This window comes from Hypanus sabinus, chromosome 3, assembly GCF_030144855.1.
Source record: "Hypanus sabinus isolate sHypSab1 chromosome 3, sHypSab1.hap1, whole genome shotgun sequence".
Lineage (NCBI taxonomy): Eukaryota > Metazoa > Chordata > Chondrichthyes > Myliobatiformes > Dasyatidae > Hypanus > Hypanus sabinus.
The window spans coordinates 57,321,542-57,341,558 of NC_082708.1; the positions used below are offsets into that span (position 1 = coordinate 57,321,542).

At 38.2% G+C, this 20,017-nt stretch overlaps 1 protein-coding gene across 6 annotated transcripts in view; it reads right to left on the reverse strand.

Moving 5' to 3' along the window:
- The window catches only part of LOC132391342 (transmembrane protein 182-like), an 84,779-nt gene that overhangs the window by 26,058 nt on the left and 38,704 nt on the right, over positions 1–20,017 (reverse strand). For all 6 annotated transcript variants that reach the window (XM_059964401.1, XM_059964396.1, XM_059964398.1 and 3 more), the window contains one exon: positions 7,911–8,045. In XM_059964401.1, the coding sequence (XP_059820384.1) occupies positions 7,911–8,045 (135 nt within the window). The remainder of the gene's footprint in view (positions 1–7,910; positions 8,046–20,017) is intronic.

Sequence of the window (20,017 nt, forward strand, 5' to 3'; positions counted from 1 at the left end):
TAACTGCCCAATAATAAAATCTGAAATTAGGTAATGCTAACCCGCCTTCCTTCTTTGTCTTCTGTAAATATATTTTACCTAACCTGGGATTTTTATTCTGCTATATATATGAGGACATTTTTGAATCAACGTTAGTAAAAAAAGATTTCAGAATAAAAATTGGTACTGCTTGAAAAATATATAAAAACTTAGGTAAAATAACCATCCTAATAGCATTAATCCTACTTATTAGAGATAAAGATAATGGTGACCACTTAGTAAACAAGGCTTTAATCTGATCAATTAAGGGTAAAAAATTAAACCTAAATAAATCTTTATGGTTTTTTGTGATTTTGATCCCTAAATAAATAAAAGAATCATTAACTAATTTAAAAGGTAAATTTCCATATATTGGGACCTGATAATTCAAAGGAAACAATTCACTTTTATTAAGATTTAACTTATACCCAGAAAACTCACTAAATTGAGCCAACAATGATAAAACTGCTGGAATAGATTTCTCAGGGTTAGAAATGAATAACAATAAATTATCTGCATACAATGATAACTTATGAATGTCTGACCCATGATTAATACCCAAAATATCCTGTGATTCTCTGATGGCAATTGCCAAAGGTTCTAAGGCAATGTTAAATAGTAATGGACTAAGAGGACATCCTTGTCTAGTGCCCCAAAATAGGCAAAAAAAGGGAGATCTTTGATTATTGGAAAACACTGAGGCTACTGGAGTGTGATAAATCAATTTAATCCAAGATATGAATGTCGGACTAAAATTAAACTTCTCCAACACATTAAATAAGTAAGGCCATTCAACTCTATCAAATGCTTTCTCCGCATCTAATAAAATCACGCATTCTGAAATGTCATGTGAGGGAGTATAAACAATATTCAGTAATCTCCTAATGTTGAAAAAAGAATAGCGATTTTTAATAAAACCGGTTTGACCTTCTGAAATAATTTTGGGTAATAACCTTCTCCAATCTAGATGCCAGTAACTTGGAAAAAATCTTGGAGTCTACATTCAATAAAGATATTGGTCTATAGGATGCACAGTCAGTAGGGTTATCTTTCTTCAATATTAGAGAAATGGAAGCTTTATAAAAAGATTGTGGCAAATACCCCAATCTAATTGCTTCCTCAAAAACCTTACATAACCAAGGGGAAAGAGTAGCGGAAAAACATTTTAAAAATTCTACTGTATAACCATCTGGACCCGGTGCTTTCCCAGAATTCATTGAAGAAATAGCCCCTTTAATTTCTACATCCTTAATAGGAGTATCCAATATTGAAAGATCATCAGATGATAATCTTGGGAAATTTAATTTCCCAAGAAAATCACACATTGTATTACGATCCTGAGGGAATTCAGATTGATACAGGGAGGTATAGAAGTCTTGAAATGCCTTATTTATGTCATCATGATTAATTGTCAAATTCCCATTCTGCTGACGAATCTTAGTGATTTGACATTTAACCAAAGCATTCTTCAATTGACTAGCTAACAGTTTACCAGATTTATCACTATGTATATAAAAATCAGATCTGGTTTTCATTAATTGATTTTCAATCGAGGATGTAAGTAATAAACTATGTTCCGTTTGAAGTTCAACCCTTTGTTTGTCAAGCTCCTTACTAGGAGTAATCGAATATTTCTTATCAATCTCTTTAATTTTATCGACCAATAAAACAGTTTCCTTCTTAATACATTTTCTCAAACCAACGGAGTAAGCGATAATCTGTCCACGTATATACGCTTTAAAAGTGTCTCAAAGTGTTCCGCAGGAGATATCATCTGTGGAATTAGTTGAAAAGAAGAAATTGATCTGCTCCTTCATAAATTTTATAAAGTCCGAGTCCTGCAATAAGGTAGAGTCAAATCGCCATTGTCTGGCATTAGAAACTGTATCCGTAAATTTCATAGAAAGTATTAATGGAGCATGGTCAGAGATAGCTATAATATCATAGTTACAACCGATTAGCGATGGAATAAAACAAGAGTCTACAAAAAAATAATCAATTCTCGAATAAGAGTGATAGACATGTGAGAAAAAAGAAAACTCTTTGTCGTTAGGATGCCGAAATCTCTAAACATCAAAAACCATTATCAGTCAAAAAAGAGTTAATACAAGTGGCCGACTTATTAGGTAAAGTCTGAATAGATAAAGATTTATCCATCAAAGGATTTAAACAACAATTAAAGTCACCACCCATTATTAACTTATATTCATTTAGACTGGGTAAAGAAGTAAATAAGGACTTAAAAAAGTCAGGACAGTCCATATTTGGAGCATAAACATTAACCAAAGCAACCTTTTTATTACAAAGTAAACCCATAATTAACAAAAATCTACCATTCGGATCCAAAAAGGTATCATGTTGAATAAATGGAATAGAGGAGTCAATAAAAATTGAAACTCCTTTTACTTTAGCGTTTGACTTTGCATAATACTGTTGTCCCCGCCAAAACCTAAAAAAACGAAATTTGTCCTCCTTCCTCACGAGTTTCTTGTACAAAAATGATATGAGCATTAAGTCTTTGGAATACTTTGAAAATCTTCTTTCATTTAATTGGATGATTTAAACCATTAGTATTCCAAGACACAAAATTAATGGTCTGAGCCATAATTCTAAAATCAACCCTTTGGTATATAAAGGGTTAACCAACTTGTAAACTCATGCACCCGGAAGAGGAACAAAAGTAAAGAGAAGACCCAGAAGTGACGACAACACAGACATATTTGAAGTTCAAAAACAGCCCAAATGAAAAAACTAACACAAACTGATGGAAAAAAAATAAAATTAGAAAACAGACCATCCCCCAGCCCCCCAAGAAAAAGAGAAAAAGCCAAAATATGGCTTGAAAAAGGAAAAAATTAGACTAATTCTACCCCTATGTCAGCGGAAGACCACTCCGTATATAAAGGATATACAAAAAAAACCACCCCAACTTTAAAAATTAAAATCGCTATACTAAAAACAATATTTCTAAATATAGTTAGTTGTAAAAAATAAGAATATAGTCACTAAAAACTTATAAATCGGGCTCTAGCCCAGACAAAACAAAAAATATTTAAGCTATGATAAGCGATGCATTGTAGGAAGAAGACGAAAGAAAAAAAAATAACGCCATCTTAAACAAAACCAAAAATCTTTTTCAAAAAACCACCATCTTAATCAAAAAGAATTCACCTTCAAAGGGTTAAAAATATACCTTTGAAGGAACAAAGTTAATAGACAAGAATATAGTATAATGGTTAAAGTGTATAAGACAAAGCAATTGATATGACGAAAACACACTTTAACTTAAGTATAAAGTATAGGATAAACCTACACCAATAACCAGAGGTTAATTCTGGTTTAAGAAATCGAGAACCATCTTACACGATCAGGATCGTTCATTTATTAGAAACTGGTGTCTGTAGCAGTAGGGAAGTTCTTCTCCAGATAACTTCTCGCTTCTGATGTTGAAAAGAAAACTTGACGAGGGACATTCAGAGGAGAGATTCGAAGCTTCGCAGGGTATAGGAGCGCAGGTTTCAGATTTTTCTCATAACATTCAGCCATCAACGGTTTGAAAAGAAGCCTTTTTTTCATAAAGATCAGGACTAAAGTCTTCAACCAAACGGAAGTAGTATTCTTGAAATTTAACCATTCCTGCCCGACGAGCTGCACGAATAAGTTGTTCTTTGTCGTGTACATAGTGAAACCAGACAATTACAACCGAAGGTTTATCTGTAGCACTCGGTGATCGACGCCGAATTCTATGTGCTCGATCCAATAAAGGAGGGTTATTTGGGAAAATGCTTCTTTTAATAGTGGAGCAAAATATTTTGAAGGGTCATCTTTTTCTATGCCATCTGGAAGACCAAGTATACGTAGGTTCTGTCTTCTGGACCAATTCTCAAAATCGTCACTCTTGGCTTTAAGTGCTTCCATCAGTTTAATGGTCGAAATTAAATCCTGTTGCAGTTTTTCAATAGTCAAATCTCGTTTCCAAGCATCTTCTTGCAGAGATGCGATAAGAGCTTGCTGCTGGTTAATTACTGAATCCGTCTTAACCATGTAATCTTGAAAAGCCTTTATATCTTGTTTAAAAAATTGTTGTAGTTCATCAAATTTTTTGTCCAAAACCTCCATAAACAATTCATAAGTTAATTGAGTGTGTTCTGGCGGAGCCTGCTTCTTTCCGTTAACCGTTCGGATTGCATCCAGGCTCTCGTCCTTTAGACCTGAGAGACATTTCTGTTTGCATATCTTCAAAAATTTACGACAAACTCTTAACAGTAAGTTCAAAAAAAATAACAAAGGAACTTTCGGTATAGGTAAAAATAAGCTGAATAAGGGTGATCAAAGGTTAAAAAAAAAGTAAAGGTTGTGGAGCGAATCCAAAACAGTACTCGCTCCATGAGCGTTTCCCGCTGACTCCCAATACAATAACATGTAAACGACATTTTAAAATATGGATCAAACAGACAAACTGGACTAACTCAGATGGACATCTTGGTTGGTATGAATGAGTTGGACAGAAGTGTCTGTTTTTGTGCTGTATTACTCTATAACCCCATGACAACAGAGCACCAGTTCATCTGAAAGTCAATCCATAAAGTGTTTCTGGATGGTGGATTTAAAATGGGATCTGTACTTAGTGAATTCTCAGCAACAAATGGTGCTGGGCTAGGGGAAAGAGTAACCTGTGTGCCATCTCATTGATTGGGACGAATGTTGTGAGCAATAGAATTGTCCTCATAAAGGGGAAAACTTAGATTGGGGGTGGGAGTGAGGAACTGAGGATATAGAAATAATCATTTTGAACCTATGTATCCTCTGGATAAAAGAATAATTGGAACTGAATCAGAATTTTTGAATTGAAGTAAACTCTGTCTTCAGCATCCAGCTAAGACAGACTGATTACCTGTTCTCCCCAGCTAGCAGAGAGACATTGAAAGTTTGCTAACATTGTACATTGCACCCTCGAGTAGAGAGGAGGGCTCATCGATAAGGACAGGAAGGAACATCCACTGTAATTAAGTCAAGGCCAAGCAAAGGGAATAACTGATAAGGATTAGACAGCACATCCATCTGTAATTAAGCCTTGATCTAGCAGACTCTCTTGTCTGTAACTAAGTTTTGCACCAACAGACTCGGTGGGCTTACCAGTTCAAATAACATCCTGCAACAGTAATGTATGGGGCTCACTATGTATAAACATACGGCCGTAACCTGAGGGAACAGGCCCACTTGTCGGATGGTGGCAGCACTTCCCTTTGACAACTGGGTCTCAAACTCCTGCAGGAGGGTGCACAATAAACTGTTGTAATTATAAAAAGCTAGTCTCCTAAGTTTTATTCAGATTCGACTTTAACGGGGAGGAACAAGTTATCAGGAACTGAAAGTACGGGACAAGTACAGAAACAAGTACAGAAGAAATGAAAACTAAGGTTTTGCTGAGAGTGCTTCTTGCAATACATTTCTTAATAATATAAATCACATCTCTGCAAATAATTTCTGGATTGTTGCTTGAATCATAAAGAAATCCTAATCTACAAAAAGATTAGCAACTTAAAGAGAATGTTTTGGGAGCAGTGATTTCTGTTTCTAGGGCAAACCAAACCAAACTGTAGAGTACACCGTTCAATTTTGGCAAACAGAAACTTGAATCCATATTTCATTTTGTACATTTTGCACAGAATCTAAGACACTAGACAAATTTTCTCAATTGACTCAATGTTATTGCAAACTGGTGTTAGGTAAAGCAGTGCTATTCCTCTAACTTCTTTCTGAATCTTTCTCCGAGGCACGGTAACATTTCTCCAACATACTTCGGTCAGTGTGGAGCTATTCTACAGGGCAAATGGCACTGCTCAACCAACATTGCTTCTATTCCAGAGCTAAACACATCTCATCCAATATAGAAATGCTGCTGTGTTTGTGCATTTTTGTAGGCCAAGCTCTAAGTCATCAATTTGTTTGCTCAGATGGCAAAATAGGTGTAATATTTAAATCAATGGAAAAAAGTCTCTCCTATTCTGTCAGACCCACCCAGGCAGACACCACCCTGCTGACAGGAGTCACCTGTCACTTGTTTACAACTCATCACTGCAGGCTTTTTAATCCCAGTTCATATCCACCGTCACTTGTTCACCTAGCAAACCAGCCAGCCTCAACCGGTTGCTCCTGGCTTTTAGTTACCCTGTCGGGTTAAATAACTGTTCCCTCTTATTTTGTGCCCCCCCCCCCCTTATGGCTTGTAAGATTATACTGTTAAATCATCTCCACTGCTCTACTTTTGGGTCAAGCCTCCCCTGCATTTCCTGACAGGATGGATTGACCCAGCAGAGTACATTCATCTAAAGGAAGTCATCCATCAACTGCAGTACATGATCTCAAAAAAGCACAAAACCATTAACCATCTGTTCCCCACTTTCAACGAACTCTCTGTCTCAATTCAGCAACACCTCACCAGTCAAGCTCTTCCTGTGGGACCCCGGATTATGGTGCCCGGATGCTTCAATGATCCCCAACCCAATGCCCTAACTTGCTGTCCCAATCCATGTTACAATTTGAGTTTCAGCCATCTCTGTATTCTCCGGACTGAGCCAAGATTGCCTTCATCATCTGTCTCCTGACTGGGCAAGCTCTGACTGACTGGGGCAATAAAACTACCATTTGCAATAAATATGAGGAACTCTCCACTCAGATGCGTCAGGTCTTCAACTATACCAGATGTGGAAGAGGGGCAGTAGATCGAACACTTCATCTTCATCAGGCCTCATGCTGATGGAATTCAGGATCCTCGCAGTGGAGAATGGCCAGAATGCAAAAGTAAATTGAACACTTCATCTTCATCAGGCCTCATGCTGATGGAATTCAGGATCCTCGCAGTGGAGAATAGCCACAATGCAAAAGCGCTACTAGCTCACTGCTGTTACGGCCTCTCAAAGTGCTTGAAAGACAAGCTGTTCAGCCAGGAAATACCCACCATCTTCAAAAGCATCAATACTCTGCCCCTCTGAATTGACAAGCATCTCACAGAACAACCCTGTCGATCATCAGCCAGAACCCCATTCCTAGAACCCTATCAGGCGGCAGGACCCTCATCATCAACACAACCACAGCCAGAGAGAGTTCCTTCAACACCACCCCTCTCCCCAAGAGCATGAGCTCTTCTAATGTGGCCATGGTGACCATGACAGTGATGGAACAGTTCTCCCAGGTGGCCCGCTTCATTACCCTTCCCAAATTGTATCAGCCACTGAGACAAGGATCTGGTTCTCCTGCATGAAGTTCACTTCCATGGTTTCCCTCAGGACATTATGTCGGACCCTGGCTCACAATTCATCGCCCATTTCTGGCAAGCCTTCTGCTCCCTGCTCTGCAGCTCAGTGAGTTTGTCCTCTGGCCATCATCCACAGACCAATGGTCAATCAGATAGAGCCAATCAACAAGTGGTGAAGTTTGGATGGTATTTCTCCAGCTCTAACCCTTCCACGTGAAAGAAAAATCTGCCCTAGGCCGAACTGTCCCCCAATCTACACACCTCCTCTGCCACAGGTGTGTCACCCTTTGAAGTGCTTCATGGCTACCAACTCCTGTTGAACTCCATAGAGGAGCCAAAAGTGCAGGTTCCATCCATCAGGGCCCTGGTTCACCGATGCCAGAATGCTTGAAAGAGGATAAGGGGCATCATCCAAGCCGCCAATGGTGCCTACTGCCACTAGGCCAGCTGCCAGTGGCATCCCACCAGACTACTCTGGCCTGAGGACCTTGTCTGCTATCCATCCAAGATCTGCCCCAGCACATCAACTGCTGCAAGCTCTCGCCCCGGTTCACCGGTCCCTTTAAAATTACCCATTTCATCAATTGAGTCACTTGCTGTCTCCACTAGCACCATCCCTTAGGATCAAACCTACCTTCCGTATGTCCTGCCTCAGTCCCATTTTCCACAGATCATTCAATCCAGCTGAGTCTGCACCTCCAGAGCCAATGATGCTGAAAGGTGGTCCCATGCACATGATCCACGTCACCAAGGATGGGGTGTGCAGTACCTGGTGAACTGAGAAGGATATGGCCTGAAAGAGAGATCTTGAATGCTGTCCAGTTTAATCTTGCATCCATCGCTCATTGAGGTGTTCCACCAGACCATTTGGATCATCCTGGCCATCAGATGTGGCCTTAGGGGCAGGATGGTCCTGTCAGACCTACACAGGCATGCACCTCCCAGTCTCCACCCAGATGGTAAAAGTTACCTGCCACTTATTTTTATGAGGCATTTATTTCATTGATTCCTAAAAAAGGAAAAGACCCACTGGAATGTGTATCCTGTAGACCTATTTCTTTATTGAATGTAGATTTTTAAATTCTCTCTAATATTCTAGAGGATATTTTGCCTAATATTATTTCAAATGATCAAACAGGATTAATTAAAATTAGGTATTCACGTTTTAATATTTGAAGGTTGTTAAATATCATTTATTCCCCCTCAGTCAAAGAATCTGAATGTATTGTATCAATAGACAATAGACAATAGGTGCAGAAGTAGACCATTCGGCCCCTCGAGTCTGCACCGCCATTCTGAGATCATGGCTGATCATTCACTATCAATACCCAGTCCCTGCCTTGTCCCCATATCCCTTGATTCCCCTATCCATCAGATATCTATCTAGCTCCTTTTTGAAAGCATCCAGAGAATTCGCCTCCACCGTCTTCCGAGGCAGTGCATTCCACACCTCCACAACTCTCTGGGAGAAGAAGCTCTTCCTCAACTCTGTTTTAAATAACTGACCTCTTATTCTCAATCCATGCCCACTGGTACTGGACTCTCCCAACATCTGGAACATATTTGCTGCCTCAATCCTATCAAATCCTTTAATTACCTTAAACGTTTCAATCAGATCCCCTCTCAATCTCCTCAATTCCAGCGTGTACAAGCCCAATCTCTCCAATCTCTCTGCGTAAGACAGCCCTGCCATCCCAGGAATCAACCTAGTGAATCTACGCTGCACTTCCTCAATTGCCAGAATGTCCTTCCTTAAACCTGGAGACCAAAACTGTACACAATATTCCAGGTGTGGTCTCACCAGGGCCCTGTACAAATGCAAAAGGACATCCTTGCTCTTGTACTCAATTCCCCTTGTAACAAAGGCCAACATTCCATTTGCCCTCTTCACTGCCTGTTGCACTTGCTCATTCACCTTCATTTATTGGTGAACTAGAACTCAGAGGTCTCTGCATTTCTCCCTTACCTAACTCTACACCATTCAGACAATACTCTGCCCTCTTGTTCCTGCATCCAAAGTGGATAACTTCACATTTATTCACATTGAATGACATCTGCCAAGTATCTGCCCACTCACCCAGCCTATCCAAGTCTCCCTGTATTCTCCTAACGTCCTCTTCGCATGTCACACTGCCACCCAGTTTAGTATCGTCAGCAAACTTGCTGATATAGTTTTCAATGCCCTCATCTAAATCGTTGACATAAATCGTAAAGAGCTGTGGTCCCAATACAGAGCCCTGTGGTACCCCACTAGTCACCTCCAGCCAGTCCGAGAAACACCCATTCACTGCTACCCTTTGCTTTCTATCTGCCAACCAGTTTTCTAACTATGTTGAAACCCTGCCCCCAATGCCATGAGCTCTGATTTTACTCACCAATCTCCTATGTGGTACCTTATCGAATGCCTGAAAATCTAGGTACACAACATCCACTGGCTTACCCTCGTCTAACATCCTTGTTACACCCTCAAAAAACTCCAACAGATTAGTCAAGCATGATTTGCCCTTGGTAAATCCATGCTGGCTCGGCCTAATCCTATTACTGCCATCAAGATGTGCCACTATTTCGTCCTTAATAATGGACTCAAGCATCTTCCCCACGACTGACGGTAGGCTAACAGGGCGATAGTTCTCCATTTTCTCCTTCCCTCCCTTCTTGAAAAGTGGAATATCATTAGCCACTCTCTAATCTTCAAGAACTGATCCTGAATCTAAGGAACATTGGAAAATGACTACCAATGCATCCGCAATTTCCTGAGTCACCTCTTTTAGAACCCTCGGATGCAGACCATCTGGACCCGGGGATTTATCAGCCTTCAGTCCTACCAGTCTACTCATCACAGATTCTTTCCTAATGTCAATCTGTCTCAATTCCTCTGATATCTTATGATCCTGGCCCATCCATACATCTAGGAGATTGCTTGTGTCCTCCCTGGTGAAGACAGATCTTTCTTTCTTTTTCAATCTTTTTATTGAGTTTCATATAAATATAAAAAAACATAACATAATAATGAATAGGTTATGAATACAATAGACTTGAAATTACATTAATAATAAGATAATAATATCGTATTAAACATCAACAAAAAAAGTACATTAATCAATCAAGTCTATATAATTATATATGAAAAAAACCCAAAAAATAATCATCAAAAGAAAAAGAAAAAAAAAATTGAAAATATATAAAAGAGAATATATATGGAAAAAAAACACTAAACTAAACTAACATGGGCAATAATAACAGTTTGTAAGTATATGATAGTGTCAAAGAACTCCGGAACTCCATACCTGAACAAGAATAAGCAGAGAGAGGGTCTGGAAAAGGCCAAATTAATTCATATGAAAATGTCGAATGAACGGTCCCCAAGTTTCTTCAAATTTAATTGATGAGTCAAAAATAGTGCTTCTAATTTTTTCCAAACTCAGATAAGAAATAGTTTGAAAAAGCCACTGAGACGTGGTAGGAGGATTTACTTCTTTCCAATTTTGTAATATAGACCTTCTGGCCATTAATGTTACAAAAGCAATCATTCGTCTAATTGAAGGAGAAAACTGATTACCATCCTCATTTGGTATACCAAAAATTGCAGTAATAAAATGAGGTTGTAACTCGATGTTCCAAATTGAGGAAATGGTAACAAATATGTCCTTCCAATTGTTATGTAAAGTGGGACACGACCAAAACATGTGGGTCAATGAAGCCACTTCTGAATGACATCTGTCACATTGAGGGTTAATATGAGAATAAAATCGAGCAAGTTTATCTTTAGACATATAAGCTCTATGTACAATTTTAAATTGTATTAAAGCATGTTTAGCACATATAGAAGAAGAATTAACCATTTGTAAAAATTTTTCCCATTTATCTGTTGATATATTGTATTGAAGTTCTTTTTCCCATTGTTGTTTAATTCTATCAGATATCTCTGGTTGTATCTTCATAATCATATTATAAATAAAAGCTACTAATCCCTTCTGACAAGGATTTAAGGTAAAAATCAAATCTGAGAAATCCGTTGAAGTTGAATTGGGAAAAGATGGTAAAACTTTATTTAAAAAATTTCTGATTTGTAAATATCTGAAAAAATTAGATTTAGGTAATTTAAATTTATTGGAAAGTTGGTCAAAAGACATCAAAGTACCTTCAAAAAAAAGATCACGAAAACATTTTATACCTTTCCTTTTCCATATGCTAATAGCTTGATCTGTCAAGGAAGGTTTGAAAAAAAAATTAAATAATATAGGGCTATCAAGAACAAAGTTTTTCAGAATAAAAAATTTACGAAATTGAAACCAAATTTGTAATGTATGTTTGACAACAGGATTAGATATCTGTTTATTGAATTTAACTAAATCAGCAGGAAGAAAAGAACCAAGAACAGAGAATAGAGAATATCCCTTTACCTCATTACATTCCAAATTTACCCACTGTGGACACAATGATGAGTCCAAATCTAATTTCCAATACGTTAGGTTACGAATATTATTCGCCCAATAGTAAAATCTAAAATTAGGTAAAGCTAAACCACCATCTTTTTTAGATTTTTGTAATTGCTTTTTACTTAACCTGGGGTTTTTATTTTGCCACACAAATGAGGAAATTTTTGAGTCAATGTTGTCAAAAAAAGATTTAGGAATAAAAATTGGTAAGGCTTGAAATAAATATAAAAATTTCGGTAAAATCATCATTTTAATAGCATTAATCCGACCAACTAATGATAGGAATAAGGGAGACCATCTTGTAGTAAGGTATTGAATTTGATGAAGCATAGGTGAAAAATTCAGTCTAAATAAATCTTTATATTTCTTGGTAATTTTTATACCTAAATAGATAAAATTATCAGTAACAACTTTAAATGGAATCCTGTCATTCAATAAAGTTTGCGCGTTTAAGGGGAATAATTCACTCTTATGCAAGTTTAATTTATAACCAGAAAAACTACCAAATTGAGCCAACAAGGATAAAATAGCGGGAATAGACCTATCAGGATCAGAAATATATAACAGCAAGTCATCAGCATAAAGTGATAATTTGTATAACTTCTCATTACTGGTAATACCAAAAATATTAGGAGATTCACGAATAGCAATGGCTAAAGGTTCTAATGCAATATTAAATAATAAAGGACTTAAAGGACAACCTTGTCTTGTACCACGAGATAATTGAAAAAAAGAGGATTTATAATTATTTGTAAGAACAGAAGCAACAGGTTTATAATATATTAATTTAATCCATGATATAAAATTAGGACTAAAATTAAAATTTCTCAATGCATTAAATAAGTATGTCCATTCAACTCTATCAAAGGCATTTTCAGCATCTAATGAGATAACACATTCTGGGACTGTGGGTGATGAAGTATAAATTATATTAATCAATTTTCTAACATTAAAAAAAGAATACCGATTCTTAATGAAACCAGTTTGATCTTCTGAAATAATCTGTGATAGTATCTTTTCTAATCTAATGGCTAAAATTTTTGTAAGAATCTTAGAATCTACATTTAATAATGATATAGGGCGATAAGATGTACATAAAGTAGGATCTTTATCTTTTTTAAGAATTAGAGAGATACTAGCTTCATAAAAAGATTGAGGTAATCTCTTCTTAGCAAATGCATCATTAAAGATTTCACATAACCAAGGGGAAAGCAAAGAAGAAAAAGTTTTAAAAAATTCTACAATATAACCGTCAGGGCCAGGAGCTTTCCCTGAAATCATTGATGAGATAGCCTCACCTATTTCGGCCATAGAGATAGGAGCATCAAACAAGCTACGATCTTCACCTATCAGTTTAGGAATATTCAAATTGTTAAAAAAAAATTATCCATCATGGACAGGTCACCATCAAATTCTGATTGATATAAAGATTTATAAAAATCTTGAAAAGTGTTATTGATTTCTTTATGATCAGTAGTTAAATTACCGTCTTGTTTACGAATTTTAATAATTTGTCGCTTAGTCGAAATAGCTTTTAATTGATTAGCTAACAGTTTACCAGTTTGATCACTGTGAATATAGAATTGAGCCCTAGTCCTAATTAATTGATTTTCAATTGAAGAAGATAATAATAAGCTATGTTCCATTTGAAGCTCAACTCTCTTCTTATAAAGTTCTATGGTAGGAGTCACGGAATAAATCTTATCAATTTCCTTAATTTTACCCACTAATAAAGCAATATCTAAATATCTTTGTTTCCTTTTACCAGCGGAATACGAGATAATTTGTCCACGGATAAAAGCCTTGAAAGAGTCCCAAAGTACTCCTCTGTCAATTTCTTCAGTATAGTTTGTTGAGAAAAACAAGTCAATTTGCTGTTTTATGTAGATGACAAATTCTGGGTCTTGAAGCAAAGTAGCGTTAAGTCTCCAAGATCTAGTATTATTGGAAAAGTCTGAAATCTTGATAGATAACTTCAAAGGTGCATGATCCGAAATAGTAATAGAATCATATTTACAATCAATAACATCCGTTAATAACCGATGATCAATAAGGAAATAATCAATTCTAGAATAACTATGATATACATGTGAAAAAAATGAAAATTCTTTATCTTTAGGGTTCAAAAACCGCCATATTTCTGTAATTCCCGAATCAACCATAAAAGAATTAATAAGTAAGGCTGATCTATTCGGAAGAGTTCGGATAGGTTTAGATCTATCCATCGAAGGATTCAAACAACAATTAAAATCTCCACCCATTATCAACATATATTCATTTAGATTAGGAAGGGAAGTAAATAAACGTTTAAAAAATTCAGGGCAGTCAAAGTTTGGAGCATAAATATTAACTAGAACCACGTTTCAATTAAAAAGTGAACCAGTTATCAACAAAAATCTGTCCTGTGGATCAGAAATAATTTCATGATGTGTAAACAAAATTGAGGGGTCTATAAAAATAGACACACCCCTAATTTTGGCGGTACAATTCGAATGAAATTGTTGACCCTTCCAGAACCTAAAAAAACATTGATTATCCTCCCTCCTAATATGGGTCTCCTGTGCAAAAATAATATTAGCATTCAATCTATGGAATACTTTAAATATTTTTTTATGTTTAATCGGATGATTTAAACCATTAGTATTCCAAGAGATAAAGTTAATAGATTTATCCATCGTACCAATATTAGTTGTGTATATCATAATAGGTTAAAAAGATTCATAACCCATAATTCAGGAAGAAGGAAAAATGATTCAGGAGCAACCGGAGAACATGACACCTCAACAATATTAATAATTTAAATTCGGCCCATAAACTAAAAGCAAAAATATAAAAAGCAAAAGCGTGAAAAAAGATCCCTACCCCCCTCCCCCAACCCCTCCAAAAAAAGCCAAGCGGCAGGCGCACGAACTAATACTAATATTACCCCCATTTTCAAGATGGCAACTTCATGAAAAGAAAGAAATGAGAAACTATATAACACCCAGATATAAATACAGGTTTGTAAAAAGAAAGAATATATATCAATCAAAATGAAAAAATAATATAAAAAAGCAAAAAATCATTAATACAAAAAGTATAAACATTAAAATTTAAAAGTGTAATATACCTTTAAAAAATTCCATATTCAAATACAAGAAAGATGACGTTTCAGAAGCAAAGACTTATGGGAAGAAGAAACGACATTTTGAAAAAGCCATCTTACAAAATATAACTGTAAATTCAGCCATCTGTTAAAAAAGTTTAATAAAAAAAAGTTATCAAAATATGATTTTAAAAAAAGATTTAATAGACACTACAATATATAAAAAAAGACTAAAAAATTCAAAACATTCGTCCCATTTCTAAGTACAGGCAAACAAATAAATGCTTATAGAAAGCAAAGTCTTATGGGAAGAAGAAACGACATCTTGAAAAAATTAAATCATTATTATAAAATATAAATGTGTATATCTAAAACAGAAAAAAGAATTTAAAAAATATTATAAAAATTAAAAGAGCATCTATAGAACAATGATGATAGTAAAAAAAAAAGAACCAGACCCGTAGATCAGGATAAGAAGTTATAACCCAGCTTCGTAGGTTAATTAAAATGAGATGGCATCCTCTCTCCGAAAAATCTTCAACATGACACATAGTTCAAGTTGCACTAGAAGATCTATATTCTTCAACAAATTTCTTCGCTTCTTCCGGAGTGTTGAAAAATTGCTGACTGTTGTCGTTCAGCGTAATTCTAAGCTTCGCTGGACACATTAAAGCTTGTTTAAGTCCAATCAAGTGAATCTCTGCCATCACTGGTTTAAAAGCGATTCTCGATCTCATTACATCGTATGAATAATCTTCAACAATTCGAAATGTGTTAGTGTTGTAAGAAATCATACCATTTTTACGAGCTAATCGAATCAAAAGCTCTTTCTCCCGAGGATAATGAAGGCGAACAATCACCGCTCGTGGTTTACCAGACAGAGCCGAAAATCTCGCAACTCTGTGAGCGCAGTCGATAACAGGTTTAGATTGCAAACCTTCAGCACTGAAAGTTTCCCATAATAATTTAGAAAAAAATTCAGTTAAATCACCGGACTCAACTTTTTCGGGAAACCCGATGATACACAAATTCTGTCTGCGAGATCGATTTTCAAGATCAGTGATTTTAAAATTATACTGATCCATAGTTTTAGCATTCGACTCTACCTTCTTCTCCAGCGCTTCAATTGTACGTACTTTTTCACAAATTGATTGTTCAAGAGTCGCGATCTTATCTTCATGCCGCTGAATGTCTGATGCCTGCGATTGAAGCTTAGTTTCAAGCGATCTATCAACTTCTTCAAGTTCAGATATTTTCCTGGTAAGCTTATTTTCCAAACTTGTCAGTCTACTTCCCATTTTACCATCTAATCTGCCTTCCAGACCCGCAAGTTTAGCATCCAGTTTAACGTCCAAAAGACTAGAAATTGCATCGATGGATAAAGGATCCTTAGACAATTTCTTGCTTGTAGCCATTTTAAGTTTGACAAGATTAGATCAAGTATTGTTTTAGGAAGAAAAAAAAGTTAATCTAAAGTATCAACCCATGTGATTAAATTCGAAAAGATTTGATTAAAGGGTGATTATAGTTGAAAAAATGAAGAGCGCCTAAAAGGCAGATGTTTACGTCGCCATCTTCGAAGACAGATCTAAAGTACGCCTTAAATTCTGTTGCCATTTCCCTGTTTCCCATAACAATTTCTCCCAATTCATTCTTCAAGGGGCCAACATTGTTCTTAACTATCTTCTTTCTCTTCACATAGCTAATAAAGCTTTTGCTATCCCCTTTTATATTCCTGGCTAGACTGAGCTCATACCTGATTTTTTCTCTGCGTATTGCTTTTTTAGTTAAGATCTGCTGTTCCTTAAAACTTTCCCAATCATCTGTATTCCCACTCATCTTAGCCCTGTCATACTTCTTTTTCTTTAATGCTATATAATCTCTGACTTCCTTTGTCAACCACTGTAGCCACTTCCCCCTCTTTGAATCCTTCCTTCTCATTGGAATGAACTGCTTTTGCAACTTTTGTATTATCTGCCACTGCTGATCCACTGTCTTTCCTGCCAGGGCATCCGCCCATTTAACTTTGGCCAGCTCTTCCCTCATGGCTCCGTAGTCTCCTTTATTTAATTGCAACACTGACACCTCTGATCTGCCCTTATCCCTCTCAAATTGTAGATAAAAACTTATCATGTTATGATCACTACTTCCTAATGGCTCCTTTACTTCAAGATCACTTATCAATTCCTGTTCATTACACATCACCAAGTCCAAAATAGCCTAGTTCCTGGTTGGCTCAAGCACAAGCTGTTCCAAAAATACATCCCTTAGACACTCCACAAACTCCCTATCCTGGGGTCCAGCACCTACCTGATTCTTCCAGTTCACCTGCATGTTGAAATCTCCCATAACAACTGCATTACCTTTAGCACATGCCAATGTTAACTCCCTAATCAACTTGTACCCAATATCCACGCTACTGTTTGGGGGCCTGTACACAACATCCATTAGGGTCTTTTTATCCTTACTGTTCCTCAGCTCAATCCACACAGACTCTACTTCCCCTGTTCCCAAGTCACCTCTTGCTAAGGACTGAATCTCATTCCTCACCAACAGGGCCACCTCACCCCCTCTTCCCATATTTCGGTCTCTACGATAGCACGTATACCCTGGTCCACTCAATTCCCAGGCCTGATCCCCTTGCAGCCATGTCTCCGTTATCCCAACAATATCGTAGTTCCCCATTTTCATCTGAGCTTCAAGCTCATCTGTCTTATTTCTGACACTACGCACATTCAAGTATAGAATTCTTAGCCCATTCCTCCTCTCTTTGCTTAAACACTGTCTACTGTACCTAACCCAGCTCGTTGAACTTCCATCGGGCTAATTGCACCCTGAATTTTGATGACCTTCTCAAGATCACCCAAACCTTCTACACATTTAACCCCATGCTCCTTCTGACCAACCCTCTGGATCTGGATCCTTGCCCCCGCACATCTAGTTTAAACCCCCCCGAGCAGCACTGGCAAACACTCCTACAAGAATGTTAGTACCCCTCCGGTTCAGATGTAGACCGTCCCTTCAAAACAGATCCCAATGTCCCTGGGACAAAGACCAATTATCCAAAAACCTGAACCCTTCCTTCCTGCACCATGCTCTCAGCCTCGTATTAATGTGCTTAATCATTCTATTCTTCGCCTCACTCGCACGTGGCACAGGTAGCAATCCCGAGATTGTCACCCTGGAGGTCCTGCCTTTCAGCTTCACTCCTAACTCCCTGAACTCTCTAAGCAGGACCCCCTCACTCAGCTTACCTACATCGTTGGTCCCTACATGGACCACTACATCTGGGTTCATGCCCTCATTCTCAAGAATAGCCTGCACCCGATCTGAGATGTCCCGGACCCTGGCACCAGGGAGGCAACATACCATCCGAGACTCCCGATCTGTCCCACAAAATCTCCTATCTGCCCCCCTAACTATAGAATCCCCTAAAACTATCGCTCTCTTCTCTTCCCTCCTCCCCTTTCTAGTTGAGGGTTCAACCTCTGTGCCAGAGGCAGGACCACTACATCTCATCCCTGGTAGGTCATCCCCATCAACAGTATCCAGTACGGTATACTTATTGTTAATGGGAATGGCCGCAGGGGTGCTCTGCTCTCTCTGCCTGCTCCCCCTGCCTCTCTGGACCGTCACCCATCTGCCTACTTCTTGGTTTTTTGGTGTGACTACCTCCTGATAACTCCTATCTATCTCTGCCTGCACCTCCCGAATGATCCGTAGTTCATCCAGCTCCTGCTCCAACTCCCTAACTCGGTCTGATAGGAGCTGCAGCTGGACGCACCTCTTGCAGGTGTGGTCATCAGGGACAACTGTGTTGACCCTGACTTCCCACATACTGCATACGGAGCACACCACTGTTCTGACTGTCTCCCACATACCTGAACTGAATTAATAGAATAACTCTAAAAAGCAGCGAGCGACCTTACCTTCTTCCCCTCAGCGAGCAATCACACAGGCTTACCGAAGTCCCCTTACGCCGAAGCCCACTTAGCCAAAGCCCAGGACTCTGCTTCCACAGACTCCGCTGCACGCTCTGAAAAGAAGTCCTGCCTTTTAAAGTGCGCGCTCGACGCTGACGTCACTCGCGCCTGCGCAGTTCCCCCTCCTCCACAGGTATTGACCAGGTAGGCTTAAATCCTATCTACACGGTCGAATTCTCTGAGCTCCCAGCTGAATCACAAGCTGTTACTTGCTCCCGATTCAAAATTGCTGGATGCAGAGAAAGCCTTTGATAGGTTGGAGTGGCCTTATTTATTTTCGGTTTTGAAGAGGTTTAATTTTGGCCCGGGATTTATTTCCCCAAATTCCAACAGTATGTGGACTTTGCAATGAGGGGGGAGAACGCATATGACCTGGTTTACACAAACATCCCCGATGCGTACCAGGCAGAGCCCCACCCCCACCTCGGATACTCAGACCCCATCTCTGTTATGCTAATCCCAGTATACAGACCGCTCGTCAGGCGCTCCAGACCAGTTCAGAAGCAGGTGAAAACCTGGCCAAGACTGCCTTGAGCACACTGACTGGCTCATGATCAGGGAGTTCTGCAACCGATAGCAACTCTACCAACTTAGAGGAGTACACAGCATCAGTGACCAGCTGCATCAGAAAGTGCATTGATGATGAAACTCTGTCACTATACTTGTCAACCAGAAGCCATGGATGACCGCAGAGGTGCGTGCGCTGCTGAGGTCCCGTAACTCCACCTTCAGAGCAGACAACAAGGCAGCTTGAACAACATCAAGGGCCAAACTGTCCTGAGCCATCAGAGGGGCAAAGCGTACACACGCCCAGCGAATCCCACAGCTACCTCCAGGACAGCAGCGACACACAGCGCATGTGGAAGGGCATCCAGGACATCACCAATTGCAAGACAACATCCCCTGACTGTGCAGGTGATGCCTCCCTCCCAAATGCACTGAATAACTTCTACGCCCGGTTTGAGGTGGAAAATTGACAGATGGAATAAATGCTATAAAGATGGTTATTTTACTGAAATTTTTATACTGAAATGTTCCAAAAACATTTTTTGATAAGATAGATTCTATGATTCTGTCTTACGTTTGGAATAACAAAAGCTCTAGAGTGAATAAATTTTCATTGCAAAATTCAAAAAAAGATGGAGGACTGGTCTTACCAAACTTTAGATTTTATTATTGGGCAATTAATATTCATTATATTACTTTTTGGATTTATAATATAGATAACCAGGAT